At 42.5% G+C, this 16083-nt stretch overlaps 1 protein-coding gene across 27 annotated transcripts in view; it reads right to left on the bottom strand.

The window, feature by feature from the left end:
* Positions 1–16083, bottom strand: part of PTPRT (protein tyrosine phosphatase receptor type T) — a 391962-nt gene that overhangs the window by 48692 nt on the left and 327187 nt on the right. For 8 of the 27 annotated variants that reach the window (XM_085519543.1, XM_085519545.1, XM_085519546.1 and 5 more), the window contains 4 exons: positions 14233–14367; positions 10640–10706; positions 3846–3893; positions 1550–1698 (listed from right to left, as the gene is read on the bottom strand). In XM_085519543.1, the coding sequence (XP_085375669.1) occupies positions 1550–1698; positions 3846–3893; positions 10640–10706; positions 14233–14367 (399 nt within the window). Of the gene's footprint in view, positions 1–918; positions 1699–3845; positions 3894–10639; positions 10707–14231; positions 14368–16083 lie in introns of those variants that run through there. The other 19 variants (XM_085519547.1, XM_085519558.1, XM_085519559.1 and 16 more) reach the window with 8 other exon arrangements.

Raw genomic sequence — 16083 nt, 5'->3', positions numbered from 1 at the left:
AAATCATGAAGGCTTACCAGTGATTATTGCTCATGGATATAAAGAGGAGGGGAAAAACAATGAAAGAATCAGCCCATGACTTAAATCAGGCTGCGCTACAGAGGCAGGTGGTGATAAAATCTGCAGTGATGTCAGACATGCAAAGGACTCACTGATTAAAAGAACGAAGAAAACCTGAAGGTTTGCTTCTGTAACAAAACCAGATATAACATTTCCTATAGTTGCTATTTCAAGCAAATGACTCAGCTGTTTTAATTAGTCTCTCAAAATATCAAGGAAAGAAATGAGGTCACATTACAGACTCTTCTATTTTCTGGTTGGCGAAAAAAAAACCCCACAAAAAAAAAAGTTTTAAAAATCCAGATTCTGAAGAAGAGTGAAAAACTTTGTTTTCCTCACGCATTTCATACAAACTACCTTTGCTGTTTCTAGGCTGCCTGTTACAATGCTGCCCTTTGCTATCCTGTCTTTCAAAGATACCAGGCACTGACAACTCGTGCTTTCTTCTTTAGGAGGCACGGCCACTCAGCACCTGAGAAAATTAGATCTGGAGTCAAGTCAATTTAATATCAGAGAGAAGTGTTCACTGCTAGCCTTGATGGTCCCAAACACCTACTTATCCATCTCACAGGTATGTTACATAGAGTGACAGCGGCAATGCATGCAGATGGAATTTGACATGACCTACAGACAGAGGGAAAAGAAAAATTCACTCAGCCTGTCCCGATCAATCTGAGGTTATAAAGAAAGGGTTTGTTGTTCTTTTCTTAAATCATAGGTAATTCCTTGTTAGTGATTAGAAGGGAAAAACATCACTAAAGATGTTAAGAAATACCAGAATTCTAAGTTGCATTTTGCTTTCAGAGCTGAACCCTCTGGTCTACAGGGTAAGTGTCAAAAGAAGGAGTGACATTCCCAGAGTGTCTAAGTTAAAATTTATTTAATACGAAAAGGTTTACAAATCCACCATGCAGTCCCACCATGCACTCGACCTGGATCTAGAGAGGCTAAAGGGTAACTTGGTGCTGCTTTGCCCACAGTCTTCCAGCTACAGAGGTCTGAAGGGTTTACAGTTATTAACTACCATTAGTTTTAAGGAAGAATAAACTGAGGACACAGACAAAAGAAGAAATGCTGTCTTTCCATTTCTAACCATGAGACTGTTCTCTTTCATCAAAATGCCATACAGGAAACAATATTTCCATCCTAAACGTCAGCTAAATGATTTTACTCATCAACTCACAAAGGAGAAACTGATGCAGGAGAACAAATGAACAAATGCCTTTGAATGTCTGATGCAATTACTAAAAGACCTTATAAATTATTTCTTGGTAGATTTAGAGTGAGAAGGAATGCTCCCCACCCAGCTGAGAGTTAAAATAGGGGCAGTGTTAGAAGCATTTCAACAACTGATTTCTATCAAGCTTTTGCAACGAACCCTCTCACTGCCACTCCCAGCTTCTCATTGATGTGCCCATAGGAATAGGTCCTTTCAAGAACCCCGAGCTCTCCAAAGGGGACATATCCATTGCAAGCAAGTTAAACTTACTGAATCCATTAACATCTTGGCAGCTGGAAGAGAAAGCTTCTTCATTGTGAACAGCGCTGAGTTTGGTTGAGGCCTTGTCTGAAGCGGCCACGGGACCCATCTCTCTCTGTGTGCTGGTCTGAGTCTCCTTCTGCTTCTTGGCTAGCTTCCTTTAGGGTATTTTGAAGAGGGGAGAAATCGAGGTCAGTTTTCCCTCATTAGAAACAAAACAATGAGAAAATATCCCGAAAATCACAATTATCACACTTAAGAGACATGCAGTGCACATGGAACTTCAAGAAAGAAAACCCCACAGCTTTTTAATATATTATGGAGTCAAATAAATGTAGCGATGCCAGCCTGTGAGTCTGGCTGTCCCTCCCAGTAACTCATCGTGCACAAACCCACGTCACCCCAGCAGTAGGAGCACTATGTCACCAAACAGGAGAGAATAAGGAAAGCCCTTGGAGCGAGTGGCATCTGCTCCAGGAAGAGCAGAGGGCACCGGGTGTGGTGAGCAATGGGAAAGGCTCACTGGAGGTACATGGCATCTCCACATCCATCCCATAGGGCCGCCTGCACCTGGGGCTGTCTATGGAGGCTCCAGGGAGCAGTGTGAGCTGAGGCTGTGCCACTGGGCAGGAGGCTCAAGCAGGGCAGGGAGGATGGCAGCCCCTGCTGGAATTTGACAAATCACTGAGGATCAGCACTCAGGGAAGAGCGGGGCAAGTTAAAGGCTGCAATAATTATAAAAAATGACTGTGTCCAGATATGTCCCTTTTCTGGGAATTCGGGTCTTTGAGGAGACCTCAAAGTAGAAACACTGCCAGCTCCAAACAGAGTAACAAAGCCAGGAACTTAAGAGGCTCCTCTTTTGCAAACACAGCTAACAGTAAGGAAGCGGAGAGAAGCAGAAAAGTGAGCTGCTAAGCTTCCACTGACATTTGACTGCCCTGTGCTTCGTTCATACCAGAGAGCAAAAGTGTTTAAAAATGAATGTGTGACATTCTACAACCCACACCTTGAAAAAATATCACACAAATCCCCAGAACTAGCAAGGAACTTTGCTTACACGGCTTCCGCAGATAAGAAAATAAAACAAAATAAAAGGGAGAAAAACAGATTACTGTAAGTAGGAGCTTCGGTTTTCTCTTTTTCCTCTTAAATGAAAGAAAAAAAGGAAAAAATCCTAACGACTAAATCATTTTGCAAAGAGGTTTTTCTTCACTGAAATGACATTCTTATGATAAGTACTCCCCATCTTTTAAACTACACTAGGCTCTTAAAAGGATATTGCTTGCAACAGGCTTTATTTATTCACAGCTCTTGGCAGTGGCATTTACAGGCAGGTCCCAGCACACAGCTGAGCCCCAGCCCTTCTGCATTGGGGCAGCTGGGCCAGCCACATCCATTAGCATGGAAGGCTTGAAGAGAACTGAAGCCTCCTGCCCATCTGAGTGAGGAGCAGCTCTATCTTGAGGCAAGCTGCTGAACCCAGACCAGGACAGCAAAAAATTGTGGAGAAATGTCCTGTGTCTGCTGGAAACTTGTGAACAAATGCATCTCTCTCATCTGCTCGGTCTTGTGCTGTTCGTGCTTTCAATTCCAGCCCACAGCTATTCCAATTGGAGACATAATTATAGAGTACATACTTAGATCTCACAAAATCTCCATGATATCCACTTCTGTAGATTAAGATGCAAACAGAGGAACCGGCCTTGAACGCTGAAGCAAAAAGCTGGCGTTTAATGATGTTAAAAGCTTTGCTTCCAGCACACAAGCGATGCTAACACAGCCAGATTTATTAACCATGAGCCCCCTTGTTTTGTGCTGTGGTCCCTGAGGTAACAACAATAGTTTGGGAGCGTATTAACCCTGCTATGCGGTTATTTTAATCCTTTAGATTTGCTAATCATACACGGTGATGTGAATTCTTTGGCAACGGGAATTAAAATTTCTCAGTGGGAAGCGCTAATCCAAAATGCACAAGTCCTTAATAACAAGCACTCTGGACTGCTGGGGTGAGCCATTACACACTACCACTACTGATGTTTAAAAATAGCGAGTCAAAAAGGGTGACTTGCTTATTAAATCCAGATTAAAATATTTGTGGCCGTAATTACCCCTAAAGTCCCATTTGCTTGGTTTCCTTTCAGAAATGCCAACAAGCTACAAAGAGCCGGCGAGCTCCTTTCCCTTTCAGTAGGCAAGCAATACCATATCTGCACGTTCAGCGCAGGGACAAATTCACCCCAAACCCAAGCCCGTGAGACCCCAAAGGCCTGCTTACAAAAGCCCTATGGCAAAGCAGTTCTACCTGGTCCTGTAGAAGACAGAGAGGCCCCTAAAACATTGGCTTGAATGCCTAAAAAGAAAAGGTGAGATGAGTTTAAGGTTCTCGACCTAGGACCCGCAGGCGGCAGCCTCCTGCGCAGGCTGCTCACCAGCGGAGGCTGCTGCAGGCGCAGGGGGAGCGCGCAGGAGAAGCCACACAGAAAAGTGTTGGGCATCTGACAGCACTACAACCGGCTTTCAACGCAGTGTTATCTGTTCCCACCTTCCTCCCTCTCTCTTCCAAGGATGTAAAAAATTCTTGGTCTAAATTTAGAGGGAAAAGGAAGACGGATCTCTTTTGAGGATTTCAGAGCTAAGCTTGCCAGACACATCAAGGGGCTCCTGATTTCTAAATGTGCCTTTTCTGTCTCAGTTACGTGTCTGGATAGAGTGGCAGCACAGGACTAAGCCTATTTGGTCCTTGCCATCTTTATAATTCGCAGGAAGGATTATAAAATCAAATGACTAGCACTTTCTAGAACGTCAGGGATGCGACTTAAACCCACGGCAAGGTAGAGGTTTATTTGCCAGCATGTCAAAATGCCTCCGGAATGGGAAAAGCATTTATCTGAAAACGCTGTTTCCAAAAATAGGGCACTCGAAGAGATCTCTGTGAATCACTGACAGGCAGCATCAGTGACACGGCTCCTGCTCTCCGTACTGACCAGCTTCCCCCAAACACCACAATGCCAGCACCCCGAGGAATCTGCTATCAGTGCATTAGTGTCAGTCACGGGCTGGCTGCAGGCTGCCTCTGGAGTGCAACCAGCACGGGCTGTCACCAGGCACCGAGGAGACACTTTGTCTCATGCATTATGCAGTTGAAAAGGGGAAGAAATAAAGCAGATAGATACTTGGAAGAAGAGTCTGATACAATCAACATAGGGTGAAGAGATGGAAATGTCAAAATGTGAATGGGGTGATATTAGCGGCAGTTTTACATCGAGGCGTAAGGAGAATGTGCCAGGAAGAAAACGAGGATCCATGGATGGGGTTTGCTGGGTTGCCCTTTTCAGTTCAAGAGAATTCGTCAATGAAGAGATGATGTTTATGGGCACAATACACACACAGAAGCGATGAAACAGAAAGATGCAGAAAGCAGAACAAAAAGAATGAAACCAGCTGCATAATCAGGCAGTTGAAGCTAACCCAACTAAAGCAAGGACAAGAGCTGTTAGCAGTGAACCTGAACTAAGTGCAAACTCAGGAAAAAAAACATATGATGGAGATTTGGTTCAGCTATTTTGGGTACTTCTGCTCATCAGAGAAATGCTGAAACGCTAAGTTAAGATTGAGGGACTTCCAGTCTAACAATCCAGGAATACAGATTTAGTATCAAGTCAAAAGCATCCACTACCACGAGCACTAATCAGAAACCTCAAGGAATATTTTCAGCTCAAAGAATTCATAGGATCAGATCCCAGTTTGGGTAAACTTCGAGGATTTTATTTTTAAAAGCAGCTCTTCTTTCAATTTTTTATGTCAATTTTACATGCATGAATGTTAAATCTGTAACTGCCACTCCTAAAAAGCTCTTGTACACATACGTTGACAGATTTAATTTTAGATGTTTCACAAGGATGGATTATATATACTATAGTGCAGATTTGCATGCACAGGTAATTTAGACATTAGGTATAGATCGTGTAACTTAAACATGAAATTTCCTCCTACAGACAAAAATTGCATATTGCCCTCATTTCCAATAAGCAATTTAAGAAAGCTACAAAACACAATTCCTAGTAGATATTTGTGTGCAGCAGCCTGCTAGGAGTACACACGTTATTTAATATGAAACCTGCACAAATTAAGGCAGAGATCAATCATGCCAACACCCTACTGGGAGCACTGATGAGCCAGCAGGTCTATGGAAAAGGATCTTTGCTCCTTAGATCTGCAGTAGGTCATAAGCTCAACATGAAGGAGCAGTCCCATCCTTGTGCAAAAAGAAGGTGGGGATTACAGATGGCTCTGCAGTCTGCGGGACACAGGTAATCCTTTTTCTCTGAGTGCTGATAAAGGCTCTGCTGCAGTACAGAATCCAGCCCTGCACTTCAAAAGGATGTGTACCAAAGGGTCATACACCAAAGCAGAACAAGGAATGTACATACAGAAAACACCACCTACAAGAAAAGGCCAGAAGAAGTGTGGCTCTTTCACCCAGAGCAAAGACAAAGAAATAGAACTGATGTCTTCAAATATAGGAGAGGATACCACAGGGAAGCTCTGCTCCTGGTCTGCACTGGGAAAATGCAATGGGGCTCAATGACAGGAAAGGCCGTTCAACTCAGACTCTGGGAAACCTGAGCACAGCAGAGGCTGCCCATCACTCAGGTGTGCTGGGAGATCTCCCCAGAGGATGCAGCCCTACAGGCTGATGGAGATAAAGCAGTGAAGCCTTTTGCAGCCTGGCAAGTGGCTCCTCTTCCCCAGCCTAGCACTCTGCACTGTGATCTCCATCCCCAAAAGAGCATCCCCTTACCAGAGCTGAGGTGCAGGTCTTGCTCTAAGCAAATCTCAGCCTCTCCAAGGGCAACCCCTACATTCACTTTTGGACTAGGTAGGTGCACATGAGAGCCATGCAGTCATAGTCATATTGGTCCAAACTGTTGGCAAAGCATGGCCCTCTGCAAAGCTGGGCTCTGCACTCACCTAACAGACATGTTCTAAACAAGCTCTCATACTTTCTCAATTTTCTCTTTAAATTTGCTTTAATTAAACTGGCATAGCCATCATTATGACAGTATCTAATGAGAAAAACAGTTTCTTCTGAATATTCTGATTTGGCAAGCTGAGCTGTGCAGGCAGATCCCACCATCATTGGAAATATATTAAACACAGGCATGCAGGTAATATTTATACAGAAATATACCCATAAATAAAGTTGTTTTATTTCCTTTCAAATGTCCCACATGTGGAGGAAATAAATTCAGCACAAATTCTGTTAGCTCAGAAAAATGCAAGCATACATTCAGCTTTACAACTGGGATGGAAGATCCCATCTCTGCTATGAAGAGATGCTCTGAACTGAAACCACCACAATTAAAGGTTGCTTTCAGTCACAGTGGGAGCTGGAGGGGTTCCACGCAGTGCAGCAGGGCCCTCACTACTCTCGCTAGATCAGTGGCAAAGGGAAGTAATGCTCTGGCCACTGAGCACTCTCTTCTTATAAATAACATCAGCAGTGCAGGTAACACGTATTGGAATCCCTGCATCTCCAGAAATACTTCTCTGGCCTAACAGCACTCTTGATTAAATCCCAGTCTGCAACCATCCAAGAAGGGAAAACCAACAACAACAAAACCCACCAAACAAAAACCAAAGCAATTTAAAAAGCCAAACCAAAAACACACAGAAGGTAAAACACTTTTCTTTTTTCTTTTGTTTTTTTTACATTTTGTCTATTTTGTGGTGAGGAAATAAAGCCTCAAGAAGGTTCACTGCAGGGGAAACCGCTGTGAGAAAAGAGGTGTCTGTCACTGAATGTAAAATCCCCTTTAAAGCAGCTGTAATGCCACCCGTGTTTTACAGCTTCATCTAAGCAAAGAAACAAAAACTTTCAGAGGTGGATGGGTTGTTATCTTACACAGTACATCAGATCTTGCAGTGCATTAAACTTGCATGCAATGTGTCAGAGCTGGCAATCCTACAGAAAACTTAGGCAACACTCGTACTGATGTAAGCACAGAGCACTTCAGAGCGCTTCTGCAGGGAGCGCATCCAGTCCACAGCTCACAATTCTGCATCCTTCTCACCCATCGTAAAACCAGCAAGACTTGAACCACTGCTACAGCAGGTTCTGTCCAAGGACCTTCCTCCGCAGCTGACTTCTAAGGAGGGGTAAAGTGAAATACACAAAATGCTGTCATCCTGTATGACAGGTGAGGAATAGGGCCTTGCTGGGTTTGCATCTCCCACTGCAGGTGTTTTAAAGATCTTCATGATTTCTCTGTCAACCACAATAATACCTGTAACACACACGCTGCGGGAAGCTTATAAATGGAGTGTTGTCATACAAAAACCTCACAGCTAATTATGCAGAACCTAGAAACCACCACAGCCCTTATGGGCCATGTCTGCAAGTATCAGTTACTCACGATATAAATCTCAGTGCCTTTAACAGATATAGCTCATTAAGAGTTGAGTAAGACTTTGGTCCCTAAGAAGAAATGCTTGTACTGCAGATGACAGAAAGTTGAAAAGAACGATCTGAAAGCAGATGAGAATAACTCCAGGAAGCACAGCTTTGAACTAAAAACAGAACAGTGTGGTCCATGTGGTTGTATTTAAAGGTGTGCCTATTTGAGAACATGTTTTTCAATACTGTTAATTCAATTTTGCTTCAGGACTAAAACATTCATTCAAGGTCATAGCATGGAAGCCAATGTTATTTTTTAAATCTATATGTATACATATCCCTGCTCTTATTTTCACAACACGTCAAATAAACTGAAATCAAATCTTTCTGTCCATAAGAGGCTGTAGTAACTCCTATTCATTTTGGCTAACAATTACACAATCCTTAGCAATTTAAGATTTTCACCCGCAATCAAAACAGAACACCTATTTCAAGTGACATTTGAAACGTGAAACTCAGAAAAGCTTCATTATACGCTCCTTGATGGATTCTCCTGCTCTCTTCTCACACCTATTGGAAGGTCCTTCACACCCAAACAGCTGTTCAGGAGACCAATCAAGAGCTTGGTTTTGCCAGATTGAAGCCATCTGTCAATCTGAAACCAAATGCTGCCACTCACAACTTGATGCTGGAAGTGTTCACTGTGAAAGGACTACTTGAGTGTTACCTCTACTGCTGAGATGTTCCAGCTATCAGAGGTCAGGTTATGATGTGGTATGTAGGACAGCACAAGCACTGAGCTAGGAACAAGCTCTCTATTTAGGGTGCATGGAAGTTCTGTGATTTTTGCATCCTGACTTCAAATCCTCACTCGGTGCTACAGGGAGTTGCTACAAACACATAAGCTTGTCTGGTGACACCTCAGGCTGCATGGTGCACAATGGCTTTATTACACCTCTGCAGCCCATCACCACTTGCTTTTGCTACTGCTGAAGTTCACTGCAACCTCAGGCTTTGGTGACCTGCAGATGTTTGTCTCCTCACTCTTCTCGAGTCACTCCCCTGTTCCCCAAGAAGAAAACTGCTAATATATTGATCCACAGAAGCTACTGAAAGACAAAGAGACTGCTTAACAATACCCTTATTTTCTCTGTACAGACTAATCCTCAGCTGACTACTTAAAACAACACAGTGGTGCAGCTGCTAAAATGGGTCATATATAGGGCTCAGAAGTTGACTTATGTTTTTAGATGTGCAAATCTCAAAATACAATAAAAAGTAGGGAACATTTTGACCACATACTGCCTGCAGGAAGAAGATGGAATTTTATGGGTAAAACAATTAAGCTTCTCTTGAAAGCTTTCTGTTAATGGTCAAATTCTATTCTTAGATAACCTGTGCAGAGCCTAGAAAAAACAGAGTTATCTCCCATTTACAACTATTTAACTGGGTAAAGTCAAGTCTCAACAGGGTGTCTTTTGGTTTTTTGCAAACATATCAAGCTGTGAAGGTTCTTCTGGCAATTATTTTCTGATAGGTCATCAATTAGTAAATTCACTCCATAGCTCAACAGGGATCCTACTCTTAAATACTTGGCCCCATTCTCAGGATGTAAATCAAACTACCATGGAAAATACGTCACCTTCCACTAAACTGCAGACCACGAATACATTCATTTCACTGACTTACTGAACATCTTTCACATGTGTCCACAGGACAAAGTCATAAGACAAAGATGAACAGTAGGAACAGGAGAAGGAAAAGGGTGGCAAGCTGCGAGGAACTGCAAAGCAGTCGTGGCCCTTTCAACTATTTTGCCTATGTCAGAGCTCTAAAAGTCAGGCAGGCTGCTGCTTGTGAGGGCAATACAGCTGCTGGTTGTGAGAAGTGAAGAGGAGACCTGTTTATCTCAACAATAAAAGTTGTCTTCTCCAACTCCCCCAGCTCTCTGATGACAGCAAAGGCATCCAGGCTCTGTACATCAAGACTCCCTTCTTCAGATCACTGATCCAGTCCTCATCTCCTCCTGATGCTCAGACACATGTTATCATTGCAGAACCAGCTCAGCCCTGATTACTTCCCAGCCCCTCCATCTTTAGACAACAGATGGCTTCAGAAAGTTCTGGTGTGCAAAGCATTTTCAAGAGCCTTAACTGCCCTAATTATGCAGCGTTGTCATTAGGTTGGGATAGGTGATTGAGACCTGAAAATCTGAAGTCTTTCATCATCCACCGGTCTGAAGTGACACTCAGAACCTGGCAGCTCCACAGACAGGGATATTTGTGGAGGTAATCTCAAGTCCTCGTTGCCAGAAACCTTACAATTTAAAGCAAGCTTGAGAAATTCCCAACAGTGACTTTGGGGTGTGAACTGCCTGGCAGTCTGGCTGAGTATGGTGGACAACTGAAAGAAGTGCAGTTGTTCTGTATTCATCCATTAACATTTAAAGAACTATAAATCATAATGGACAGACCTAGGGATATTGACGTGTTTGCAGGCACAGTTACGGCTGAAATGGTGAAACAGGGAAGATATATCAATGTGAAAGGGAAAATAAAACACAACCTACTGGAAAAACATGATTGAACAGAATGGTTAAAAAACAAACCAAAAAGTGGTAAAAGAAAAAGAACACAACAAAGCACAAAATGACCACAGTAAGTGGGCTGAAGATGCACCATCCCCTGCTGGGTACTTACAAGTAATAGGAGTAGGAGTACGCATTTCTTCTAAATACGGACAGCCAGCCAGACGAACAAAATATCCAAATGGAAAAAAAGAAAGAAAAACACATAATTAGATTTATATGAACTCCATGCTATTTTTGAAAACACAAAGTATTTGTGCTGCCGCTGGCACTGAGCTTCCTTCCCCCAGTGTTAGGAGCTGTGGGCTCACAGGGGATGGATGCTGAGCTGAGATAGAACACATAGGTGTGTTCTCACTTCTGCTACTGACCTGCACTGCCATGAACAAACCCCTTCACTGACTTCTTCCTCAACTCAACCATGTCAGCAACATGGACTACAATACTTACCTCTGCCGTGAAGTGCTTTGGGATTTTATGAATAGGAAGGATTATATAAGAGCTATCAATAGGAATGGCAACAAGTAGGAAAGCGGCAGTGCAAAAACATCTCCATTTCAGAATATTTAGACAATGAACAAACTGTGCAATGACAAATCAAGCTTCATCAAACTCCAAAATGCAAATAGTTCATTAACAATTCAAGCATCTCTACATATTTATAGATGATCACTGGGGGTATGTATTAGCTTTCTGCATCAGTGTAATTAAGCTTTTTCTGTTCATTTTCCTACAAAGAACACTTTGATACAGCAAGACAAAATGAGTCCCGGCAATCAGTCGTAAGTGAAGAGGTGATGTCATGCCTTGTATAACTGGAGAAGAACTTAGAAAATGCTGCTGCACAACAGGTATAGTGTATGCTAGTACAGATTAACAGCAAGACATGAGGCAGCATCAGAAGCAGCTACCATGGCCAAGACAAGGAAAAACAGTGAAACACATAATGTAACCCTTTACACAAGCTTAAAGCCCCATCCTTCAAGATACTACAAATACAGGGAAATATAGACAAGTAGAGATGCAGGATTCAAGTGTCCATTATCATGGTTGTTCTGAGTAAAATTCCCCAGGTACACACAGCAACCAGATTCAATGGGGCTGTTCTCTGCCCACAACCACTCTCTATGCACTTCCTGAACATGTCACAATTGGCATTACTTCTCTTGTTAAAAAATACAACCTGCCCCATTTCCTCATATGTTCACAGTCTGTTGCCCCATGTAGAGATTCCCTCTGGGCAAAGACAGCTGACTACAGATGTCAGGAAGGATTCCTCCAAAACGCCACGTTGTGTTTGGTGGTGTCTCCTACTATAAACCTGAAATTCAGATTCCCAAAACACTCCAAGTTATGTGAATGGCTGAATCCAAATCACACCTGGACACACGTTGATAACACAATACCAGAGTCCCCTGAAACTCAGCAACCCTACACATGCAAAATAATCCATCTGAATTATGATCACTAAAAACATGACTTGATCCCAGGAGGTACAACACAACCTGAAGATCCTGCCTACCATCTGTCTTCAGGAAGAAGAAGGTACTGGGGTCTGTGCACATTCAAACATCCCTATACTGATTCAATCCCACAGTTTGGGTATGTTCTGCTCAACACACCCTTGAGTTTTATCTCATTAGCTTAAGGTAACAACCTAAATCCTAATCCAGAATAAAGCACTGGAGTTTCATGGAAGGTACTAGTAGTCCTAGACCCTACACAGCCCCAAATCTCCTTTTTTGCTACCAACAGCACTTTAAAGAACTTATTTACAGTGCACCCATGACAGGCTGTCTGATCCAATTTATTCAGTCTTATACTTAAAGGGTTCAGTAGAGGCTTTGTCTGCTCAAATGCACAAGTCTGAAAAGTCACATTCTTTACTCCAGGGAAATGCAAGTCATGACTACAGAGGAGTTAAATCTGTCCAGATGAAATCAGAATTGACCAGGACCTAAGACTTCTGAGGTGCAAAGTCAAAGGGTATTTCCTCCAGAAAAAAGAGTTTGTAAATGCCTTGGTTTTCTTGCTTCAGTACATTTTTATTAACCAGTCCAAGATTTTCTCTTCCTCAAATATGTTTAACCTACATCAAGTGCAAACGAATGAACTCTTTATATTATTAGTAATACCTCGATAGAACACAAATGAGGTACTTCAAGGTATTCTGTATATAGTTGTTCATGAAAGAAAGCAATACGTGCAGGCAAATGACCACCAGCTCACACACTGTGAATTAACAAGCTAAATGAATTGCTACGTATAAATGATGATACTGGAGCTGCAAAAAATGTAACTGATGTAGCCAGCAGGGCCCCAAAGCCAGTAATATTTCCTTTTTTCTTTTAAATGCTGTAGGACAGCCATGTTTACAAAAGAACTTCATATATACAAACAGATATTTAACACAGATGATCTGCCTACTCCTAATGCCCAAGCAGTTTTCTTGTCTTTGTGCTTTCTCCCCTCCTAACTCCTCTCCTTCCACTGCTCTATACTGCTTAGCTTCAGTCAGGAAATCCATGGCTGCGTCCTGCTCCATGAACAAACATCACTGTGATATTTGCCAGCTCCATTTGAAGAAAATGCCCTTAATGTATCTAATTATTTTTCTGCATCGCTGCCTTGCAAGGCAACTGTCTTGCACACAGAGGCATTAGCCTCTGTGAACTGAAAAGGGGGTCTCTTTTAAAGTAAGGTTAATGTAAAAAATGAACTCCAGAGCTCAAGTTTCTAACATTTCTCTTTGTAAAACACAAAGAGAACACAGTTGTTGTTCAGCTGCTCACTCAGACAAGCTTTCAGCTGTGCTCCTCCAGAACTTCAGATGAATCTGTGGTCCAAAGCAGCCTTTCCCTTTATAAAATCCAGTCTCAATCCACACTGGTTTAAAACAAAACGAGCCCAACAGCTCATCTTTGGGGAGTGCCACATCCACACTCAGCCCCACACCTCACTGTGATGTGAGCAGTGGTGCCTTGGGGACAGCAGGGCTGACACAAGCAGCAGCTCTGTCAGGTGCACAGACCCAGAGAGCACACAGCTCCACAAGCTCTCCATGCACGGTGACAGCTTCTAAAAGGGAAAAGTCAAAGAGCCTGATTATTTCTTATTATTATAGTGCATATTCCAATGGGTAAGTCACCAAGCCACAGCGAGCCAGCGAAGAGATGCTGCCTGCTGACTCTGCCCTGTCTGCATTCAGAACAGGGAAGTGCAGGGCTCATAAGGGTTTCCTGTATCAGTGTATTACACTGAAAATGAGAAGCTCTTCAAACAGCAGCAGCTAACAACGGCCTTCTTCAAAGCAGAAGTGCAAACGGCCCACAGAAAATCACACAAAATGAACTGTCTGAACAAATGTCATCATACAAGTTCTGTTCCTATTAATTTTCATCCCCCCATAAACTAGATCTAATTCTTGCAAAGGATTCTAAACCCTCCACAACATTTATATCTTCTGTTCTCTTAGATCAGTAACTCTCTGGAGTAACAACTGTTCTTTTGTTGCTCATGAAATACCTGGCAGAACAGCCACCTCATCTAAGCCACAACATCTAAGTAGCGTTATATAAGTATATATTCACTGCTGCCCCCAGTAACACAAATGGAATGATGTATGTCTGCCTAAACGTATAGTTCTATTGAAACAGCAGCATTCTAGCCAGGAGGCCCAAGATGTAAGCAAAGCAGAAACTTACCTTCTCTTGATGGTAAGCATTGCTCCTAAGAGAATAATAACAAACATCAGAAGCCCAGCTATAACTCCAGCCATTTTCACTGTGCTGTCAACTTGCTTTTCTGGCTCCACTGCATTGGAATTCTGGGTAGAAGCTCCTTAAAAGACGGAGGGAAAGGAGGGAGAAGATAAAGAGAGAACTTGTAGAAAAATCTTGCAATGATCCAGTTTTCACATTCATTTGAAAGCCTAAACACGTATTTACAATTATATTACTACAGGGCATCTCATTTAACTTAAAGCAGCAGGATTAACAGCAGTTCTCCCTATTAGGAAGGCCTGGCTCATGTGAACACACAATGACAGTTACACAGGTAGCAAGCATCAGTTCCAACCCACCGAGCCCCCTCCACATTGCCTCATGTATTCAATGCGTGAGTTCTGTGGCTCAGGCAAGGAAACCTTCTTAAATAGCACATACCCTATGCACCTAAAAACGACGTTTACAAACATCTCTCACAAAGCATTCCTAATTTTACTTATTTGTTATAAACTGACTTCAAGAGTCCCCAGCCCTGCAATAACGTAGTGTGCATTATATACCTTAGCATTGCCAATGTTGTCACGTGCTGCATGTAATTTCTCTGAATAACACTTAAAGCACGGAGCTCAATTTTGAAAGCCTTGCAAGATTTGAGTTGTGGATAATCTAAAGACTAAATCAGCCTATTCTTATTATATTCCTAATCTATGTAACTACTAAAAATAACACATCTGCATCTGGTGGAGTTAAATGAATTCCTGTTGCGTGAGATCACAATTTTACCTAGGGCTTCACCTTTGCTGCTGGCATCAGCCAGGTCTTCCCCTGCAGATCAGACACAGAACAGGCAATAAGAGGTGAAAGCAGCGCTGTCATGGGAAGACAGTAATGAAGACAGTAATGCTTTGCTCTTTTCACAACTCTATTGCTGACCTCCTGGAAAAGCTGAACCACTTCTGCTCACGCAGCAGCTGCTCGTGGCAAGGATATTCAATTGAGCCCATATATTGACGAGACAGTAGAAAACCTCACTGCGTTACTCTTCTGCCCCTTAGCCACTCGTTGGTATGTGTGAGGTCTGAAAGATGAGTCCCAGATGTAACCACCATCACACCACGTGATACAGGCTTTCAAGTACATTCCAAGTAAGGCCTAAATCAATGGATCTCCAAGGACAAGGATCAGATCTTGGATAAAGCATTACATGCTCCGCTCATCTTATCATGAAGGGTAAATACAGAACAATGACACAATAAATGCAAAACAAGACAACTCACCCCACGCAGTGATAAAGGTATGATTTCAGCTTTCCTAAAGCTAAGCTGCTAATCTAGTTTGCCACGGGAAAATCCAATATTTACCAAGCAAGAATGTTCTGTGCTGTTTGAAGCACACATGTAATTTTCAGCTTTCTGTCCCTGACAATTGCACTGCTCTGCTGCGTCCACCAATTTTCCCATTCACTTAAGAGCTCAGCAGTAACTTCTGTGTATGTATCTAAAATACACTGAAGGGACTCCTGAGCATGGAAATAAAACAGCTGCATATTACCATCGTTGTTTGACAACAACTCTTAGAACAAATCAGTCCAACAAGCGAGCTGTATGTCATTGCACAGGCAATCCTGATACTATTGTATAACAAAATAAATGATATAGCTACAATTTCACCTTGAAAATGGCTGAAACTCTGTTTGTTTGATGTGCAAATAAGTAGCATTCCAAATTACCCTTCGCTTGTGTTGCAGTTACTCCTATGACCCTAAATGATAGGTGTTGGAGAATCGCTTTCAGCCACAAATGGTGCAGTCAGACCCACCCCTTTCTATTCC

Source organism: Coturnix japonica, chromosome 19 (genome assembly GCF_054131305.1).
Source record: "Coturnix japonica strain WE chromosome 19, WE-NBRP24, whole genome shotgun sequence".
NCBI lineage: Eukaryota > Metazoa > Chordata > Aves > Galliformes > Phasianidae > Coturnix > Coturnix japonica.
The sequence above is the reverse complement of the archived record's forward strand: the minus strand, read 5'-3'. Positions and strand labels throughout refer to the sequence as shown.